At 40.7% G+C, this 22,582-nt stretch overlaps 1 protein-coding gene across 1 annotated transcript in view; it reads left to right on the top strand.

The window, feature by feature from the left end:
- Positions 1–277: 277 nt before the first annotated feature.
- Positions 278–22,582, top strand: part of thsd7ba (thrombospondin, type I, domain containing 7Ba) — a 175,226-nt gene continuing 152,921 nt past the window's right edge. Inside the window, exons 1-3 of the mRNA XM_084361504.1 lie at positions 278–348; positions 14,289–14,625; positions 21,355–21,534. Coding sequence (XP_084217630.1) covers positions 21,372–21,534 — 163 coding nt within the window. The 5' untranslated portion in view covers positions 278–348; positions 14,289–14,625; positions 21,355–21,371. The remainder of the gene's footprint in view (positions 349–14,288; positions 14,626–21,354; positions 21,535–22,582) is intronic.

Here is a 22,582-nt window from a genome sequence, read left to right as displayed (position 1 = left end):
GTCCTCCATTTTTGTATCACTGTTTTAGTTTGTTTGCCTCTTTGTTGCCAGCTTTTTTTTTTTGTTACTTACATTTTGGATTCTCGGACTTCATGTCATGATTCGGTTTGTGATTCTGTGATTTCCTGTTTTATTTTGAAGTTTTGCCCTCATGTGTCGTGTGTTGCTTTTCTTTTCCTCCCATTGTGTGATTCCCCGCCCTTTTTCTGTGCTCACCTGTGTCTTGTTTGTCAATCAGCACTGTGTGTATATAGTCTGTGTGCTCCCTGATGTCTTTGTCAGTTTGCCCTTGTTATCCACCTGTGTTTCACCTGAGTCTGTTCCTGTTTCTTCCAGTGTCACCCCATGGTAAGTTTCTGTTATTTCGTCCCTCTTGATTTTTCCTGAGTTGTGCTTTGCTCCTCTTGGTTGATACTTTGTTTTTAGCTTTTGTGTTTCAGCTTTGTATTTTTGGGATTTATTCTTGTTGTTTGGATTGCTCATCTTTTGTGAAATAAAGCTCGCCTTTTGTTCTTAATCCTTTTTGTTGTTCAACTTGCCTGCCTCTGTCTGCCTTTGGGTCCTTTTTTGGTGAACTGGAGAAAATTTTAATGGAACTTTATTATTTGAATTACATGAGTTGCCTCAGTAATGTTTTCAGTCCCATTACAGTCATTGAATTAGTATTGAATAAGATGTAGATTTTGGTGACTTGAACTCGAGAATTGAATGTTACGAACTAACATTTACACCTACACCCTGATAGGACAAATAGATTTTATTGGTCCCTGTGTTCTCCCCCGTGTCTCAGCTGTCTTCTCACTTCTGACTTTAGATTTCGATTTGTGCTAAAATAACTCATTAGTAATCTGAATAATCTGGTTAGAGTTAATTTCAGAATGAATATACATTGCTTTTTGCTTTTTGTGACCATATCTGGCTGTAAATTGTGATGCACAATGAAAAATCAAAGTGAACATTTTCCATTCAAAGTAAATGATTTAAAACGTATGGAAACCTGAAATCTACTGCAGAACCTGAAGCTTTATGTAGCAAAATGGCTCAAACCAGCTCAGGTCAGGTAGACAAACTCCTCCTGGTGAACTCCTCCACTGAAGGTCTGTTTTTGACTCCATCATCTGTGTTTGCTCCCTATGTATCGGCTGTGTAGAAAGTCAGCTCCAGCAATAGCATAGCCATTTATCTTGGTGCTTACACCTCAAAGCACCATGAATTATCCTCCGAGCTCCACTTATGTTCGAGGATTCAAAAAGATTTCATGGATCATTGGCATGAGATCAGAGTCGGTTTTATGAGTCAGAAAATCACAAGGCTATTGAACACGGTACCGTTATTGTAGGCATTGTTTGGCCAGCTGTACCTGATTCAGCTCTGGCATTAGAAAGTCCGTCTTTACACCACGATTCGCTTCAATGAAAGTGCCTTCAAATTTTGGGTCGTCCTTGTAACACAAGAGCTGTGAAAGATTCATGCCGTGGTGAGGCGCCCCAGTCAGACTCAAACTGGAGATGTAGATTCTTTTATGTATGTATAGATTGGAGTCTCCGCATGCTCGTGTTGGGACTCTATACATACATAATCTATACTGTTGCATCTCCAGGTTGTTGACATCTCCAAGATTGGAGTGCTTTGACTGCTACTTTTATTCTTAGCGTGACTCCTCAGGGAGGTTCTAGGATGCTTGATAAACACAGCCCACTTCACAAATGTAAGGCAACAGGAATAACCTGCGAGTTGTTTTTTGCCATTGACCTTTTGGCTCTCTGCTTCAAAGAACAAGGAGTTGTTTCTTGAAGATTGACATCACCACCAGATGGTACATTACCTCAACTAAAAGCCCTTTGTCCTTTTTTTCAGACTTAAAGTCATGTTGAAAACATCTCCCTGCTGTTGTACTGAGACTTGGGGGTTAGTCAAACGACTGACTTTTTACTTGAATAAAAGAAATCAGTGTTTTCTCAGTGAGTAGCTGACTGATTTCCTTATGGTCTGATTGTGACTTAAAGACATCTTTAGATAACATAATTTATGCTCATCAAGGTTGACTCCTGTGAGGGAACTTATTTAGCACATTATGTTGTGATGTGAGAGAATATGGTCCTTACATTTAATTTATTTATAACATCATCAAAGAAATGGTCCCACTGAAAGCATTAATGTAGGGTTGTTGTCTAATGATCCCGGCTTGTGTTCAAAAATTGCCATCAAAATAACTTAATTTCTTTAATTACATATTATACATTTCTCACTGTAATCTGTTTTTATCATTAGGATGTAACAGTATTTACATCTTCATCAGACCACTGGGAGAAAACTGCTACAAATAATAAAATGTGATGCAATCAAACAGTGGCAGGCTGTGTCTTATGTACAAGAATCTGTAGACCAGGGGCGCCCAAACTTTTTCCCGCAACTAAGACTTAATGGTGGATCAGGGGCCATAACCAAGCACCTATTGTAATATACGGAAGCTCTGAGAGGAAACTAGGAAAAAAAATTCTGGCAATCTTTTTTTTCCTGGTTAAGAAATATATGAAACTTTTTTATTTATTTTTTTAGCCAAAAAATCTTTACTTTTTTTTAAACTTTTACTTTTTTTACCTCTCTGGGCTTCCACAGTCCTGTCCAAGAGTCCTGACTGACATCTTGAAAAGGTGTCACTTTGCCCATTGAGCTCAGATTTAGAAAATAAATGATATTTAGTCATCCTTCATAATTAAAGGGCACGTTTACACCACAAAATTAAAGCAGCATAAACAGTGATTCATATTATAAATTTCTTTATCAATTTGTATGGGTGTTATCGGTTTCTATCTCTATGCATCTTAATAACATTCTTTAAGTTAACTAAAATAACACCTGAAAGCTGCATTTCCACTCAAAATCTAATCATCTATATAAAAACGATATTTTTTTTTTTATGCATTCTTCCAGTACTCTACCATAAGGCTGCTCTGATGTGCCATGTTTGCACGTTATCCTCACTGGAAACACTTCATTTTCTGTGCTATTCTATTTCCGTCTTTCCTGCTCCTCCTCTGCAGTGTGGCGGATTACCTGGTTAAGAAAGGAAACCTTCCTTTCTGTGTCTTTCCACTTTGTACAAGTCTCTTAAGCAAATACAATGGATGCAATTTTAGGTAGCATGAAGTACAGACTGAGGGGAAAAAAAACAAATTACAGGCCTTTTTCTGACATCAAAATCTCTATCAGGTTGAGTGAAGCTGCTGTTTGTTTTCCCTGACAGGGATACTTGTTGTAGCTGCCTCCACACTCGCAAAATATGAAGGATACGTTACGGAAAAGAGAGGCTTGAGTTCATATTACACTTCGTTGTTAAAGGAACAAGTTGTTCTTGTATTTGCATATTCATTAAAAGATTTTGAGAACGTTGACGCGAACGTCAAGCCACGTACGTGTTAGATCTGCTGCTCTGCTTGCATTTTCCCGATACGTCGTGTGAAAGAGACCTTTTTTTGAAGTCAAATGTCAGCACTCTCTGAATCTCACGATGTCAGGATTCACGCGTTTTAAAACCGGCACGGCCTCAGGTGAAACAGCTGATGCAACAGTGTTTACTTTTTGGAAATATTACGTGTGCAAAACCATGATTTTGTTCACTAAATAGGATTGTTTGTATTTATTCTAATCGTGGAAGTTGGAGGACTTCAGTGGGAAAATCACTCCTCACTCTGTTTCAGGAGCAAGGTTGTGGCTCTGAGGTTTATCCGCTTGAACTACTCAAACATCAGGTTGTGTGACTTCTAATATTAAAGATGTCGGTTTTTCTTTCCTGCTCTCGCAGCACACACGGGTGCTGACACAGGCGCTCTGTATCGTATAACTGCCTCAGCCGGCTGCCAAGTTAACATTTTTGTTCGACATTGTTTTCTTTAAGCTGGATCTAAAGCCATTATTTCCTTTCTGTTAAAACCACTTTTACAATGGAATTACAGAAATACCTTATCCGTTACCCAGTTTCACACACAAAAGGAGAAGCTGACAGCTGCCTGTCAAACCCTCGTCGCACATTGTGACTCGTACAAGATTGAACAGGGCTGGAATACAGACAGCCGAAAAATCACTTCTGCGCTCTGTTCCAAAAAGTATTTTTCTATATGTTTTCTGTCGTCAGTCCGTCTGAAAAAGTTGAGACATGACGTTCTCTTCATATTCCGAGATAAATGACGTTCTACTTGAACCCGTCTTTGTGGAGGGAACAAAGTAGAAATACTTGTGCAAATTGCAAGAAGCTTCAGGATCTGATGGCACAGCAGCTTGTGACTGTCACTCGTCTTATTTCTAACACATTCGGATGGGATTTGTCTCGTTGTAGGAGGCGGGGTGACTTCTACCCCCTACCTCAGTAATAATTACACTCACAATCACCTCCAGTTTTTTTCAGTGCACCCGTCTGTCCGTGCATAATTCCAGTCCAGGCCACCTTGTATTTCAAAACGGTATCCTTGAGATTTTTACAAAAGATTGGCCTTTCCTGATAGAGTTTAATCAGCAAAGCTTGCAATATGAGTTCTGTGTGACAGTGGTATTGTAATGGTTATCAACAGTCCTATTTCAGCAAGAAAACGATTTTTCTTGCACGTGGTGTCTATCACCTCCGTCTCAAATGTCTTCCTGAGCAAGTTCCTCAGTGACAGAGGAGCAGGGCAATTTATGGACCTCCCACTGGAATATTAATCCTTTTCAATTAGGGCTTAAGTCATAAAAGCAACCTAAATATAGGACTTTTGAAAAAGTTTCCATCAAGATAATGGTGCATAGAATAGAAACCACTATTGGGCCCAAATTTGTCAGCTACTGAAGCAAGAAAATTCAAATTGCACAAAGGGGAAGACACAATGCTGGAGAACAGCAGGAGTGCTTCAACATGTTTACACTGTGGATCATTTCTACATCGACTATGTTATTATGACAACAATGTTTATTGTTAGACGCTGCATTACATATTTTTGTCATAAGTGCTTAAGGGATCAATACAGGAAATCGATATTGATATTTCTACTCCCTGATATTGGAATAAATATTAGCAGGGCTCTAGTTTGTGTGGGTGGCATAGAAAGTTATTAAGTAAGATTACCTCACAAAATAGCCTCCAGACCACAGTAGCTATTATTCGGCAAACAAAGAGGAACCACTGAAATAAATTATTAAAAAAAAATACCATTTAATATAATAGTCTTTATTTGTATAACAAGGTTAAACGGTGCTTGTACAGTGAAATAAAATACAATTCTGTAGAGATAAGTTGAAAGGCAACTGAAACAACATAATGCAAATACACAACACCAAAGGCGGTAAAATGGAAAACATAAAATCAGTAAAGCCAGGACAAAAACATTTAAAAACGAACATTAAGCCTAGAAATAAAGGACATTTTTACTTAGACCAACCAGCTACCTTGAGAAGTTAATAAAGCCATTTTATACAAATTACTTTTAAAAGTGATTTAAAATTGGTTACTGCACAAACCAGCCCGAGGTCTGGGGGCATTTTATAGCGAAGGCCCGGTCGCCCTTAGTCACGAACCGAGCATTTGAGACAACGAAGCGTTTAGTGCTGAACAGTACAGTCTGACTGTGATTAGAAGAGCAGTTCTTTAAAGTAACCTGATTCATCTCTTCCTGCCACCAGGGGAGTGACTCGTGAACTCATGAGTTTAGCTTTATTAGTCTAATAAACAAACAGCTTTGTTCAATGCCACAATCATATAAACACACGCAAAATAGCTGTCATGAATGTACCTTTCAGTCCTGAGTTTGTGTGTGTGTGTATCCTATGTTTAGGAATGATATTTTGTCTATGAGCAAACAAATACCAACACTCATTTTCCATGTTTACCGTCCACCTACAAGAACACAAAATTGGTGCACAATACAAACCATCATGAAGTACAGAATGTGTCAAAAAATTAATCAATACAGTGCTATCCCTGCAGCTGCGGTCTTGAAATGAAATCCATTGTCCTTTTATTCTGAGTAAAAGCGTGATCGATTCGGAGACGAGACCATTGAAAAGTAGTTGAGTACTACTACAAGGACTTTTGTGATTCACTTGTTGCTTGTGGTCTGAATTAACTCCTTCTTCTTTAACGGTTATTCATCAAGAAACATCACCACAGTCAGACATGGGTTTTTCAAGCCAGCATCTAGCTGAGGTAAAAATGATTTAGAGCACTTCCACATGGGCTACTTGATATTGCCCTTCTCAAAACATAATAAATGGGTTCACATAAGGGAGAAAATGAAGAGTAGACCGAAGAGGCGCACAAGGTCACATATAAGATCACGGTCACAGACTGTACAATCCACAAAAATGGGGCGTGACGAGCCGAGTTTATGAAAATGTGCTCTGATTTTGCTCCCTCGTAGACTCCCTGAGACTATTCTGAAGTCCTGAAGCAGCAACAGCAACAAAAAAAACAAAACAAAAGGAAAAATGAGCACAATCACGATCCACTTACTCATGCAAATGAGATTCAACCATAGTGCGTGCTGAAGTGTGAGTGTTGCACGCTGAAGTCAATCATATAGCAGGAAGACATGAATGATTTAATGTATACAGTACGGTACCATCGTTCAAGAGCGACACCCTCTCCTGTCATCATTATGTTGCCATCATTCACGGACTAATCTTCACAAATTATTGTGTATTCTCTTAAAGCCTGCGAGGAGAGAAGACAATTCCTATCAAACGCTCGCACACTCAGCCAAAAGCCTAATTGCAGCTGCCAAAACATTGTCTGTGTGCTCGATACTAGAGAAGGCACTTATTCCCTTTCATGCTACACCCTACATAAACACCCGTGCAGTGAGTGAGTGAAAATTGCGTTCCGTCATCTCCATTTTCTGCTCATCAACCTCGTGCAGTGCCAACATTTGTGAGTGACATCAGTTATCTTATTGGTGAGCTAACAGCGCTGACTTATTTGTAGTAGACATGGCTGCGTGTCAGATCTGGGGCAGACATTGTTTGTAAATAAAACATTATATTATTCCTGGAGTACCTGACAGGTAGAGTTTACTATAGCACCACAATTCAGTCATCAAAAGACTTCTCCTTATTTTCAGCATGCTGTCGAGGTTCATGCATACAAACAGGTGAAGTAGGGCCTTAAATTAAGAAACCAATGAGAGGAAATGTAACGGCTGTCTTCAGGCTAGTGCCATTTCCCGGGATCCACACTCTCAAAGTGAACCGGATCAATATAAGGTTAAGATTTAATCCCTGGAACTCCCATCAATCAATACAGGAAGTCACCCGTTTGAGTGCCTTTCCTCGACACGGAACCATAATTCCCAGTAAAACTACCCGGAGCCAGCCTCGGCTCGTCTCCTCTTCTCTCCTCTCCATCCTCGGCTGCACTCTGATAATCCACACAGCTACAGACTCAGCATCCGGTCTCCCAGGCAGCCTTTCTCTATTGTCCTGAGCCCTTATCTCTCGGCACAATACCGGTGCCTCCTTATAGCACAAAGCGGCGACTTGTTTCCCCTCACCCCTCAAAATGTGAACTTTGAGCTCTGATGCAGTGGAGCTTAAACTCTACCCATTTCATGGTAGAGACTTCAAAAGTTCTTTTGTCAGTTTGAGATCTGTGTGTGCGCCGCGTACATGTGAGTGTGTGTGTGTGAGCTGCCTGTGCCTATTAGCACGTCTTTGTCTCCTATTGATTGGAGTTTTTGTTTGATGGCAGGGACAATCTGAGTGTTTGTTGGTGCCCGTGGGCAGGAGCTGTAAATGTTTGTTTTATTTTGATAAAACCAAAGAAATAAACTGTGAGGATCCGTGCACAGGAGAAGTCCGATAAAGGGTCTTTTCAATTAGGTGGGAAACGACTGTGCATCCCTGATGTGAGCCACCTTCTTGCTTTTTAATCCACCCCACAGCTTTGGGTTGATAATGTCAAACACACACACGTTGTCTTCCAAAACATTAATAAACACAATAGTTCATTGCATAGCAATTGGCTCATTGTTTCAAATATGTAGATGGCGCAGTGTGAGATAGAAACATAGCTGTGCGTGCCTGGGTTATTAGTGCTGCTGGCAGTGTTGATAGGTTTGGAAAGGTCAGTGAACAAAGTGAACATAATGTTCTGACATTTAGAAGTGAGAGAGTGGGAGAGATAATAATAATGTTTTTGATGACTCATAATAGAAAAATAGTGCCTTCATGCATGAACCACAGTCTCATCTGAGAATCTGAAAAATATTTGAATATTAAGTTCTAACTCGTGTTTTCAAGTTTGTTTGGAGTGTCTGGTGCTGGTTGACCTGTTCTGTACAGAGGCCCCGAAGTGCAAAACACAACAGCAAATAAGAAAACACAATCGTAAAATAGAAACACACAATTTTAGATTTAAAAAAGCACACAACCGCAAATCACAAAACACGATAGGAAATTTTAAAAAACACAAACGGCAATAGAAAAACACAACAACAAATTGCAAAGTCATGGCCTTGTTAACATACGTTCTGTTTTCAAATGTGCGCAATGTCACACACCTAGAAGAGTAAAATGTACTCGATGTTTATTCTGCAAATCATTTTTTTGTAGCAGCGTTGGGGAAATTAAGTCATGCCGTTGTATTCTTGTGCATCTGTTATTGTCAGATTACAGCACACATTGAGCAGTGAATGGGGTCAGTGCATTGTTGTCTGATCTATTCATAGAAAATAAAAGCAGTGAAGGCTTGTTGTTAATTGTGGATATTGTACTGATTTTTACAAAGAAAGCTATAGCAGCTACACATCCTCCATGTTCAGCTCTCTTTCACACACCTTTCTCCAACATGCTGGAACATTTTGACTTTTTTTTTTTTTCACATAACCCCGACTTACTACTTCACATCGCCACCACTTATCACAAGAACCAGGCTTTTAATTTCACCCATGGTTCCCCTCTCCTCCACGTTTTCCCCTCTTTATAATTGACTTTTTGCACGTTTCAGCCATCTCTGGACATCTTCTGCAGGCTAGGCAGGTACCAAACCCTCCGCTACCCCGCCCACACACACACACACACGGATAAATACACACAGCATAAATACACACAGCTCTCAGTACATTAACAGTTATTTTCCAGAGAGACACTCGTGGCTTCAGGGTCCAGGTGTCTCTGCAACTGCTGACCCATGTTATCAGCCTGCCTCAGCAAGCAGGCCTCCTCAAAATTAATCCTGACGCCGTCACGCCACCCCCCGTGCTCACACTGATGGCTCTCTCTCTGGGCGACAATCCCCTCTGGTCCCTTTGCAGTCGGGACTCAGACACGCTCACCTGCATACCCCAGCCCCACGAGACTTTCCTATCAATCGAACGGGAGAGAGGGAGAGAATGACCGGGATTACAGCCGGTGCTGCGTTAATTATAAGCTTTTTTTAATGAAGGGGAGGTGGAGGGTGGGAGGCCAGGTGGAACAGCCACCCAAAACAAATCCGATTACCCGGGAACGGTTTGTTTCTCTTTCAAGCTCTCCATCTCTCCCCATTCCGTCTTTTGTGGAATAATTTCCCAGCTCCGCTTCAGAAAGCACAGACATTTGTTTTTTGGTGTCTGTTTCTGCTCCAAATCCTTTTTTGCTCTATTTTGCACATCCTGCAGCAGCTTCTCAGGGGGGTGTAGTTACTTTATTTTCATCCAGGATGAACAACCTGAAACGTAACCAATTAAAACCCTGCTTAAAAAAAGGAAGATGAGAGATGTCCATCCACATCCTGAAGCAACTTCAAGCCATTTCTACTTTCCTCCCTGTGAGATTTGTCTTATTCTTATCGAGCATGTTCGCGCCAATAAATAGAAATGGGCTTATCATTTTGCAGCTTTTGTTCTGCTATTGTTCTGCACTAATTTGACATTCTCTAATATCCCTTTTCATGTCTGTGATGAAATATTTATGGTGCGATAAAAATATTCAGCGAGAATTGTCTGACTAACAATACAATGCTCCGTGGCTTTGTTTTAGGCACCACATCAATTAGCGTCATTTTACTCTAAAGGCTATTGATTTGCTTTGAACAGGAAATGTGTGAGCGAGTAAATGGTGCATGAATAGCCAGCTATGAAATTAAAAAACCTTTTATATCCTTAGAGCAGGCTTGATGTATGAAGGTATTCTGTGTTAAACATCGGGGTCTGTTAACAGGGCTGTACACCAATTTATCTTTTTAAATGCGAGCCTGTCTTCCGACTGACTCCGGATTGCTTTGATAAACATACGAGGCCGGGCTGCAATCGATCACACTGAGCACGGATTCTTATTCTGGATCAGACGTTTGATTTGTGGGAGAGCGTGTATGTTTCCACAGCCGAGGCCCGTTTTCATTTTTACCTCTGATTGGATGTTAGTCACCAACCAAGAAATGCTGTAATTGAGATGATCCGGGAACTTGTGACTCAAATTAAAAAAAATACACACAAGTGCGCCGAAGCGAGGATTTCCTCTCAGTGATGATGTTTGATGTAACTAATTTGATTAAGAGATTCACTGCAGCTCGTCCATATTTCAGTGTCTCCTGGTGCTACGTTTTTTTTTTTTCTCTCCCTTTTTTCAAATTCACCGTCTGATCACATTTGCTTTGTAATTAATCAGCAATCTTCTAAAGAAGCATATGCTTCCCGGCCAGCTAAATCTACGATTCAATATCCAATCCAAGCCAAAGCTGTTTATTATGAGCATTCAGAAACTGATAAAAAGGGAAAACATCACAACATGGAGATGAAAAAGATTCAATACCGAAGTAAATCCAGTAATTTTGTTAGAAAAAGATACTCAGCAGCAGACGGATGATATCATTTAACTGATCTTTATGTGGAGGCGCTGGGTGGGCACGACTGACTTTAAAACTCTCTGCTGTTATCAACGCTGCAACCCTGTCAGATTGCTTAACTAGCCATACCGCTGCACCTACAGCACAGAAAGGGCTGTAGTATGTTTGGTGCCACAACGATAAACATGCAGCTGATTGAGTTCACCACCCTGGCTTCAGGAGCAGCTGCCCGGGCTGCCAGACTGTTTGAGGCGCTGGCAGAGTAGAGATACCTCTCTCTTTCAGATACAGCCACATACAACATCTTAACAGTCTGGGGAAATGGTTGTGAATTCTTGGAAGGACTGCAAAAATATATAGTTTGTTTTAGAGATGGGACTAGTGGCAAAGCTGCACAGTTTGTTGAGGTAGAGGAGAAGAAAGTTTTGTGAGGTACTGAAGAGTTTGAGCATATGTCTAAATAAGCATTTTAAATTTAAAACTCTTTAACTGTCTTTTTTGGACACATTCGTATAATTCATGAATATGAAGTATATGATATGAATGACATTTGAAGGTCGTTTCTCCAATAAACAATGAATTTATTGGGAGAAGACAACTAAAAAAAAAAATCATTTGACAGATGGTGATGTGCAGTGGATGGTCGAGTTCAACAACCACCCACACGAGCAGATCATATTTACAGTATTATGTTACAATATAGAACTGTCCTTCACTAAAATCAGCCAGATATGTAGGTCTTGATCTCTCAAAACGATGCAGGCGGCAGGAGAAATCTCACCTGTCGCTGTTTAGACATCTGAATCCTGCCAGGTTGTTTTGTACCAACTTGCAGACGTCTCCAACACCTTAAACTTGCAGAAAAATAACATGTCTCGCAACTACAATACATGTGCTGGGAAATAGTGTAACACTGGCATGCTAGACACACTGCCAAGACAGGAAACGTCACTAAACGCACTCTCGGATGGATATTGAAGAAATAATCTAGCATATCAACAGCTTCCTTTTTTTAAAGATTAAATACAGTGAGGTGTCATGTTAAACCTTGCTTAATCCAATACAGCAGCCCTAAGAAATCCTTGCATCATGAAGGTTGAAAGAGGTGTTGACTCAAATTCATGGTCATTTTGGAAGTTGTAACACATTGTGGCTCCAGAGTAAACTGCATGTAATCTGATTAGCTGCCTTGACTGATGTCATTCAGTGGCTAAATTGCATTGTGGGTAATGCAGGCGCCAGATTGTAGACCACAATCCAGTGATCTAGCATTACACTCCTATAACAATGTTGGAGTCATTGTGGATGGTTTGAAAACAAATGATCAAAATTAATTCAGCAGAACCAGAGATATCGCCATTTTTATTCCATACATTCCTTCTTCCATGCCTACGTTACCCACAGTGCAATTTAGCCAGTGAGTTACATCAATGGAGGCAATTTATCAGATTACATGCAGCTTCCCCTGGAGCCACAAAAGACCTTGAAGTAATTTTTCATGCATGCAGTAGTACAACCCCAAGACCTGTAAACACACTCAATGTGTAAAATTGGAGGAGTTACCCTTTAAAATACCGTCAATGATATAAATATGGTAGACCAAAGATTAAAGAGCAGTTCTCAAGAAGATTTTTAACAAAAAACTAAACATTAATCTTCCTTTGGGTGTGATAAATTGTAGAGCTGTCATATTAGACTGTTGTAATTTTAGCTAGGTGTAACTAATAAACTGGCAACTGAGTGTTACTAATAAGATATTCTTAACTGAGATTACCTTTTTATTTAGAAGGCAGAATCTACATGCTAACACCTCTGTGAGGCGGTAGGCCTACTGTGCTTTGAACTAAATGCTCACAATGACAGTGACGAAGAATAAATACACATAATTTCCATGGTAATTCGGTAGCCTTAGCATCATGAAGGTTATAAAGTTCAGTGATTGTCAAAACAGTTTGAGTGGTATTAACTTAAATGTCTGGTTATTTTGGAGGTAGTTTGAGGTGCTGTTAATTAGGTTTGTCTAATATTTAATTTACCTTCACTGATATAAATATGGAATTAGTTTGAGATAGGATTTATTGTAGGGCTGTCGAATTAGATGGTATTAGTTTGTACCCAATAAATTGGCAACAGAATTAAAGGCATCGATTGCTGAAACTGCCTTTTGTTTATTTAGAAGGCAGAAGCTCCGATCTAAATGCTAACATCAGCATGCTAACGTGCTCACTGTGACGATGTGAACATGCTGGTGTTCAGCAGGTATAAGGTTTACCGTGTTCACCATCTCAGTTCAGTATGTTAAAACATGTTAGCATTCAGCATAAAGTACAGCATGAGGCTGAACAATTGTGGCCTTGATGGTGGTGCGAGATAAACCTATTTATTCTGATTTCTTAGACGTCTTGTTTTTTGGAGTACACAACAATTACTGCATCAACTCGATGCAGAAATCCACAAGAGGGGAAAACGGTGAGAGGTAGCACAAGCACTTTGACTGTAATTGAAGTCTTAAGTTGAGATTGAATAAAGATTAAATGAAGTGTTTGTCCGTACCTGAAACTTCATGTTCGCAATTGATTTTGCTCCCTCCACCAGGACCGCCTTTCTCCCATCCTATTTGTTGGCTTTTATTTAGTTAGTAGCCAGCCAGAAGACGAGAGGCGCAGCTACAGAGACAAGCTCATTTTAACCACAATGGAATGGCAAGGCAAGGCACTTAAAAGCCTTGGGAAATAAGGTCTGGGTTGCTGGGATCTGGGGTTTTTCAGAAGCCAGGAAGGGCAATAAAGGAGCAGAGCTGAGAGGTGGGGCGAGTTGGGGGTGAATGGGGGACGAGGGCAGGAAGTGTTAATAGAATCAGAGTTTCCTCTGGATGAGCTCTCAGAACAGGCTTGGCTGGAGGGTTGACATGTAATCATTGGATGTCATAGTAGAGCAAAAACCCAGGCTGCAACTCTGAGACTGCACTCTTGTCTTTGATATCGCTGTCACAATGTGACACAGGCTATGACAAATCATGTAAGCCTCGCGGTTTCTTGTAAAATTCAAAACAACAACCAACCCTGAGCTAATGCGATGTGTAAGCGACATTGCTCAAGTCTAAATATAGGAAATATAATAATCCTTTTTTACATGCACAGAAACTTTCTCTTAGAAACTTTCCGTTAAGATTAATAGTAGAACGAATAAGACAGAACAGATGAATGGATTATAAATCACAGCAAAGTCGTACCTCTCGACCGCTGATAGCGTATAAAGTGAAAGGACGCTGCCTCCAGGTCATGCATCTTTATGAAGCATCTGACACTGTCATTCATTCCTATATGCTCTTTTTAGCTTTTGCACACCTCTGCAATGCAAGACAGCAATCAACAATGCATCACGTTAAAGAAATATAATCTCGAACATGTCATTGCGGGAAGTGTCAGATTTTACTCTGCTGAGGTATCAGATGTTTTCATCAGTGTCTTTTTTTTTCTCCTCTTTTTGTCCTCCTCAGACCTTGTAGCCCGGGCTGACTCTTGTGCCAACCCCAGCAGGAACATCAGTGGGTGGGTGCCTGACAGAGCCAGCACCGGGGAGTTAATGCCGCTCAGTGTTGCTGGAGGTGTGACACAGTCCCAGCCCCCTACACATTGATTCACACAGGATTAAGCCACTGCATGATGCTTCAGGCGGGACGGCTGGCGCAGCTGATTTACCGTCCCTGTCAGACTTAACGTCTTTGGAGGCCTCCTCTGCCCTGCTCTTGTCCTCTGTGGAGGAACTAGTAAAAAGCATCTGCCACCGCACCAACCATATCACCCAAAGGGATGACTGGAAGTCATCTTGCTCAGGTACGGTGTATCTTGCAAATCATGCTGTGTCAGATCAGCCTGTTCTCACTTCAAATGTGTCAAATATAACAGCCTGGTCAGTGCTCACACGATTCAAAGTTTGACCCTGTAGTTATCCTGCTAGTGCAGTCGTATAGACCAAGAAAAGTCATCGTTCAGGGGTGGTTGGTTGGGTAATACACTGGACTTTTCCTCACACAGAGGTCCATGTCCTGTTTGTTGAGTCAAGAGAGACTTATTATGTTATGTCAGTAAGTAAATGAATGTAAATGATGTAATGCACGTTACGTTAGTGATGTACTTACGTAACTCATGTCGCATAACATTAGCGACGCGACTGAAAGTAGTTATTTTAACCCAAAATGTTATCTTTCCAAAAGCTAACTAAGTAGCTTTGGTATTTAAACGTAACCAAGTAGTTTTGTTGCCTAAACTTAACCAAGAACTACTTGGTTTTGGTGCCTCAACCTAACCCAACAGTGACCGTTTGACACCATTGATAACCGTCCAAAAATCCTAACAAGTCATAATTGATGTGTGAACTGTTTGAACTGCACAGTCATTCACATGCAAAACTGACGCTACAACAGTAGGTTAAAGAACCATAGTCTGTAACTTGAAGCCACTGACCATCCTGCCATATTTGACAAGTTGGGAGTGGGAACGTCTTGGTCTGATACAAATATTTACATGTGCTTACAGTTTGGGAGTTGATTATCAAGAAGTATTATGAAGTAATTTCTGGGTTTTATTCAAGGGTACAGATACATTGGCAGCATTTTTAATGACAGTAGCAAGACTTAAGCTAAATACAAAACAACAACTTTGAATTTGAGAACTGTGGTTAAATCTAGGACATTTAACCTTAAACTTGCCCTAAAGTTATGATATGGAAAAAAAGACGAATGGACTAATGAACTACTTAGGCTAATGTTTTAACACAAAGCTATTGATGAGGAAAACGGTGTCTTCCACCACCCCAAAATATCTTTTTCAGAAATTGATTTAGCTGCTTGAGCTGTTGCACTGGAACTGATGAAAATCTCACAATCAGTAATATTCTGTGTGATGCAATCTGACATTACCAGTTCTTGGAAGAAAGAAATGTAATGACTAAAGTTATCTGAGAGTTAGAAAAGCAGCAGCAACACAAAAGCTTGCTCAAACTATAAAAACATGTAGGCAGCATGATAATATTAAAAAAAATAAAATAATGAAACATTTTTGAGTGCCGTGGATATAATGTTTTGCTAAAAAAAAAAAAGAGTTCGAGGAAAAATTGTCGACAGTCATCAAAACTTTCCTCGAAAACTTCACGGAAGAAAAAACTGTTATCTGATGTTTCTTCTCAAGCTTTGTTTTGGTGAACATGAGAGTGCTGTGGAGAACACAGGTAGCTGCGGCATTGTTGGGTGAGCAGGAATGACAGAGACAGCACTTCTTTTCAAACAGAGTTTGGAAATGACAACTGGATGTACAGAGTCAGAGTCAGTTTGTTGTACTACTGCACTGAAGTGTGGCATTGACACTGAGTAAACAGATGCCTTTTCCACTTACCTTTCAGCAGACAAGAAGGACACCTGTAACCATGGTACAGTAGCTGTGCACAAACATGGTGACAGCTGTAGCCTCAAAATGTTTAGAAAACACAAAAATGAAAAATGCATCACAACAATGGGACAAAAAGTTTCAAAGATGAAAACTAGACTGACTTGTCTTTTGTTTTTGTTGACTAAAACAAGACTAGAAATGACAATCAAATGAGTAAAATGTTGCTTTTTTGTCAGATGACTGAGGCTAAAACTATATCAATATAAAGAGGTAAAATAATACTGGTCCAAACCCTATTGTCAGACGAAGAAGAAGAATGAGTCAATGAATCAAAGCTTTTCTTCTGTGCAACTTCTGTTGTGCGATGGAAGCCGGTCATTAGTTTTTGTCGACGGACTCCATTTCTGGGAGGATTTTGCTGACTGCAAAACGGACTGGAAGTTAGCTAAAGCGACAACAACGCTCACAGCAGCTTTAAACAAATCGTCCACAGGCTTGACAGAGAAGGTGCCATTTTTTACGTCACGTTACAATCCACTCACATATGGCCAGTAAAAAAGGGATTAATGCAGAACACTTTAATTTCTTCAAATTCTTCCAACTTACAAACTTCTAACTTTAAGGTTAGGGAAAGACAGTCTGGCAAAGGTCAAATCACAGTTATGGGTAGGCAGCTAAAACAGCTTGGTAAACATCGGGAAGGTGATTCTGGATAAAGATGGTTGATTGTTGAGATTCATTACCAGGTCGTCAAATCCTGATGCTTTGGGTAAGAATTCCGGGCTGATAACCAACCCAAAGCTTTGGTATTTGACGACCTGGGATGAGACTTTCTCTATACTCGCCTTCCCTACCCTTGAGGTTTAAGGGAGTTTGAGAAAAGTCAATAAAAAGGGAAGTGCTAATGGCAGGTCTGTTATGGGTTGGGAACTCTATACTCTATTCACCCCACTACATACAGGGCAAACTACTTTGCTTAGGCACAGATCATTGGCATTGACTGCAGAGGATTTGTCCAATATTAATGTGATTCCCAGTGTGCAGTGCCCATCCTTTATGAAAAGTGAGCAGAGGCTCAACCTTTTGGAAACATCAAATACATGGTATGTTTCAGAGATGTCATCATCCGTTCAGCTAACAAAATTGGGAAGTTGTCTTTGTCACAGTCCTGAATAGAATAACACCAACCGTGTCAAACGAAATTCGGGAATAAAACGGAGATGGACAGCAGTTTCCTCCCATATCAGTCCATACAGTGACAGCTGCACCCACAAGCCTGCGATCAAAGGAATACAAAAAAGACAAAACAAACTGATGTGTGTTGCGTTAGTGATTGTTTCAGTGCAGTCACGGTCATTCCTGCCAATGAAAACATCTGCAAAAATCTGCATGTTTTGGTGCGGATAGATTTCCGTTTTTATTTTGCCAAACCCAATTAAGAACAATTACATGCGCTGCAACAAAGAGAAAATACTTGCGGCTTTGTTAACCTGAATATACTGGAAGCGGTACACAAAGAAGAGCATAGGGATATGGGCAGGAATCTAAGCGAACGAGCCGGTTGGCTACATAATTGTTTGGAAATCCAGGGAAGAGGGTGGCATCTCTGGTTAACGCACTGGGATCAAATGCCTTTGTTCCCACTCCAGACAGAACTGGCTGTTTGGCTCGTTTTAAAGAGAGGCTGGAGGATCACATGGTGATTGTTCAGAGCCTTGGCACACCAAATTAGCTTTTGCCAGTCATTTGGAAAGACCTAATCAAGCATTAATTATTGTGACCACCTGCGAAGGAGAAGGCTGAGGAGTGTTGCTCATCTGTTCCCTTATGGCTGCTGCAGGGTCCGTACTCTCTGAAGCCAGTGAGCCCCCCGAACAAGGACCACAGGAGACAGTGAAGCAGATTGCATTCCATCAGATCATGGAGTATCTAATAGGATGCACAGCAGCATCTGAGCCGCGCTGCTGTTTGCCAGGTTTTCAGTGGCCACTGAGAGCCTGGCATGATTTCTTTGACCCAGATATTTAGCAGCTTAAGGGTTTTTCTTTTTTTTTTTTTAAAGATTTTTCAGGATAGCCTGTATTCCTCCTCTACTGACAGGCACAGGCTGGATGTTTCAGAGCTGTATGGACAGAACTCTTCAATGTGAGGGGGTTGAACAAAAAGCAACCGGTCATCTGCTTGTGTAAACCATATCTAACACTATGGTAATCTCAAACGTCCATCTTCGATGAAACAACGCCGTGATGCCTCGGGGTCATGTTTTCTTTCGATGCTTGTTTTTTTTGTTCAAGACCATGTTTTTCAATCAGTTGTGACATGTCCTGTCAGCCTGCGGAGAGCGCTGCCCGTCCCATGAATAGTCAAATTAGACTGGCTGGAGGGAGGATGTAATCTGGGTGCAGTCAGGTATGGCTTCCAGAGCAGCGCAGCCCGAGAGGTTGGCTAGTAATCAGCAACCAGAGGTGTCTAATTGGCGGCTGTGTAAGTACCAGACTACTCTGCTCGTTCATCCAAATAGAATAAATTCTGTGGTCATCAAAAAGTGTGAGACAGAGGCAGCTTTGATGGAAAAAAGTGCATATATTCTTTTAAAAGCAGAAGAAACAATTATATCACTACTCTCTGGGTTGACAGATTTCCAATAATATGTGCCTGGATAGTACGTGTGAAAGATTAGCATTGAGGACAGATACAAATAAGAGCTGTATGTTGAATTGCCAAACCCTGAATTTGAGTTTAAAAGCCTCTGACACAGAGACCAAAACACTTTAGATGACTATAGAATAACACATCAAACCCAGAGGAAAATTGGACGGTCCATCAAAAAACCGGGCCTCTAGCAGCCCACTTCTGGGAACCGAGCCATCTCTACCATGCAATTCTTTCTCATTAAACAAATTTTGCCCCCACTGAAACACAGCTAAAGCAGCAAAGTAAAAATCTAATTTCCCTGAATGAAGTCGAGCAAAAAAATAATCTAGCACCTGCCATTTTCAGCGACGCACCATGTGTAAATAATCCTGAATCTCAAACGCCTGCTGCCTCTCAGTACTTAATCTACCATTAGATACCCCCACTGATACTTAGTTATCAAGATGAAATGTAAAACTACTGTGTTGTGGTGGTCTGCAACGATGAAAGAAAATTAAATTAACGGATTTTCATATTGTCATGATGCACTTTAAAGGGACATTTAACCCCCATCAAAAATACATATATTTCCTCTTACCTGTGGTGCTACTTATCCTTTTAGCTTGTTTTTGGTTTGAGTTGTCAAGTTTTAGAGATATCGGCCGTAGAGATGTCTGCCTTCTTTTGATTATAATGGAGCGAGAAGGCACTCGGCTTGTGGTGGAAGAAAACCTTTGAAAACATCAACAGCAATGTCTCTTTCCTGCCAACTCACTCTCTCTCCTAATGCGTCAAATATAGCAGCCTGGTCAGTGACCCTCACTTCGAAGTTTGATGCTGTAGATACCCCTCTAGTAGTCTCGCATTGTAGGCTGCGCTCAACCTCTAGGATGTAGCAACAGTGCCACTGCAAACTAGTGTCAGAGGAAAGTTGGTCAGCACATGGGAGGGCAAACCCTGGCATTAAAATGACTAAATCCTTGGAAAAAGAAAAGGCAACCGCTGCTGGTTGATGACGGTCATGGCGTTAGCAGCCAGGTTAGTGTTGGGATAGCTTTCCAGTTTCGGCATGTAGGTTTGTTCGCTTGGAGGTTGTTGGTGATCATCATCAGCCGACATCTGGTAAGTCAGACTGCATGTTACATAAGTAACAGTAAATGACATACTTATTTACGTAACATGAGTGATGTAGCGCAAGTCAGGTACGTTACGTGATGTGAGTTAAGTCATGTTGTGAGATTCAATGTAGTCATTCTAACCCAAAGTAGGACCTTTTCCTAAACCTAACCAAAAAGTTTTGCTGCCTTTTTTATTATTTGTGTGTAAACCAGCCACTTAACGTCATAATGTGAACTGTTTGTCAGGAAGCTTTATTTTGAAAGGGTAACCAGACGTTGTATGTTACGTTTTATTGCTCACTTGACTGTGGAGCCCTGCACGTGCAAAACTGACGCTAGGGGGGAGGTAGAACGCAAACTTAACGCCAGTGACCAAGCTGCTGTATTTGTTGAGTTGGGCATGAGAACATGTTGAACATGTAGAAGAAAGGGTGCATCGCCATTTAGCTAGCCAACATTACAGCTTAGCTTACAGTTTCCCTCTGAATGATAATATCCACCATCCATCTCGACTAATAATCTCAAAATAAATAGTCTAAAAATATATCTTATACCAACTTGTGAATATCAGGAGATCGCTCAATTTAAAGAACTTTTTAGAGTTTCAGTTCTTTTATTTCTGTGATATGCAACAACTCCCTATGTTGCACAATTTATGCAATTTAATTTAATGCCAAATTATGTCTACAACGATACGCTAAGCTGTGAATCAGAAAGTGTTTAAGATTTTACGTCGAGTTCCACGCTCGCAGAATGACAAAAAACTGCAGGGAGTGTGCTGTGGGATGATAAGCCAATAATAACAAATCTCACAATACCCAAGTGCTACAGTGCAGCAAGAATTGTTTTTTTGGAAAATGAATCACCCTCGTCATGAACACCATAACATCAGTCTCTCAAAGCATCAGGTGTTGCAGATTCAATTCCATATTCATTAATTTTGCTGTTGGTGCAACACAATTAGAGGCCTAGTGAATCCAGGACTAATCCCCAACACTCCTAGGACATGAATCACAGTAGCAGGAGATAGGAATAAATGAGCTGCAATAAAAAGGTACTAATACCCTGTATTACTCCAAGCTTAAAGTCTCCCCTTCCTTCAATACATGTTTCCACTTCTACCTTGGGAGGCTGAGATGTGCTCAAGCCTCTCTGACTAATTATTTTTGGTCTATGTGGGAGGAAAAGCGGGGATGGTATCACACTCATATACAGGATTTAACACAATGAGACAGTATGAATCACATGTGTGAGAGTGTTACACACTTTAGAAGGTGACACTGAATGTCATGTTTCTGGGCTGGAGGTTTCAGTGGGACCTTTTCCACTTTCCTCACTTTTAAAGAGCTACAAACGATCCTCTGGCCCCACGTCTCTGGCAATTTTTGTGAGTGAAATGCTGATGAATGCCATGTTCTTCCCACAGGAGTAAGAGAGGAAGCAATGGGCTGGACTATGACTCTAAAAGATGACTTTGGGGTCATTGCCTGGACACGGCGAGGAGCAGGGAACTACCTCAGCCTCTTCCTCCTCTTGTCTCTCTTTTCCTTTTCAGTCCAGTCAGACCTTGTGTTTCCTAGGGACCATCATTTCTCATGGAAAGCAGGTAGGATGTCAGTTGTTCTTCTTCGCTGTGAATGTGTTAATCAATGTCCGTCTTTGACTTTTCAAATTCAATCACCCAGGTCAAATGTCTTTCATCTCTGGAGCAAAATCATTGGATGCAGTTAGTTATGACTAAAGGTTGAGCGATTGGAGAGAAAAAAAAAAAAAAATCGACTACCGGCCAATTGGCTGAAGGAGCGCTGCTGCTCAGCGTCACGCTCGAGTTAGCTGGAAGCTAACTGAGTAGCACAAAGAGGCCAGCAACGATGGAGAGAGAGACATGAAGAGTCAGAATATTTTCACATCTGTTCATATAGGGTTCATTTTGGTTGTTTTACGATGAGTTAAAAAGCATTTAAAATTGTCTAAGCTTGGTAAAAGAGAGACTTTACTTCTTGTAGGGTCGTATTTTCCTTTATAAATAAGGATAATGAGTCAAAGAGTATTTCCCTACTTGATATTTGAGTTTATTTTGTTAATTTATTAGACGTTAAAAGGGAAGAGAGTTTGTGGAACGCAGCAAACTAGCACACAGTGCTGTAAAATGGTGAATACCCAAATGCAGACACACAGAGGCAGTCAGGTTGAAAACAAAAAGCAAGCTTTAACAAATTAATGACCAAAAATCCCAAATCCCAAAGTGTGAACAATAAAAACTGGCAACAAAAAGGTCGGCAAAGGAAAATACCAAAGTAATACAAAAACTGAGGACAAACCAGAAAAGCACAGGTAACACACGAGGGCCTGGGAACAGGCACAGGAGCGCAGGAGATGCTTGGATGAAAACAGACGAACCGACAAAGAGTGAGGGGACAACACAGGCTTAAATACAAACTAAACTAATGAGGGGATGAAATGCAGTTGGGGAGACGCTGAGAACAGGGCAGTGTTAACGAGGCTGATGCAAGACAGATGTTGGAGGGAAATCAGGCTGAGGAGGAACACAGGAACACTGGAGGGAAACAACACTGGAGATACAGGTGAGGAGGAAGTAGAAAGTGACAACAAGACACAAGAAGATATAACTACAAAATGAAACGGGAAAAGCC

The sequence above is a fragment of the Pagrus pagrus genome, assembly GCF_965226575.1.
Source record: "Pagrus pagrus genome assembly, chromosome: 9".
NCBI classification, from domain to species: domain Eukaryota; kingdom Metazoa; phylum Chordata; class Actinopteri; order Spariformes; family Sparidae; genus Pagrus; species Pagrus pagrus.
This window is presented reverse-complemented; position numbering and strand designations above follow the sequence as displayed.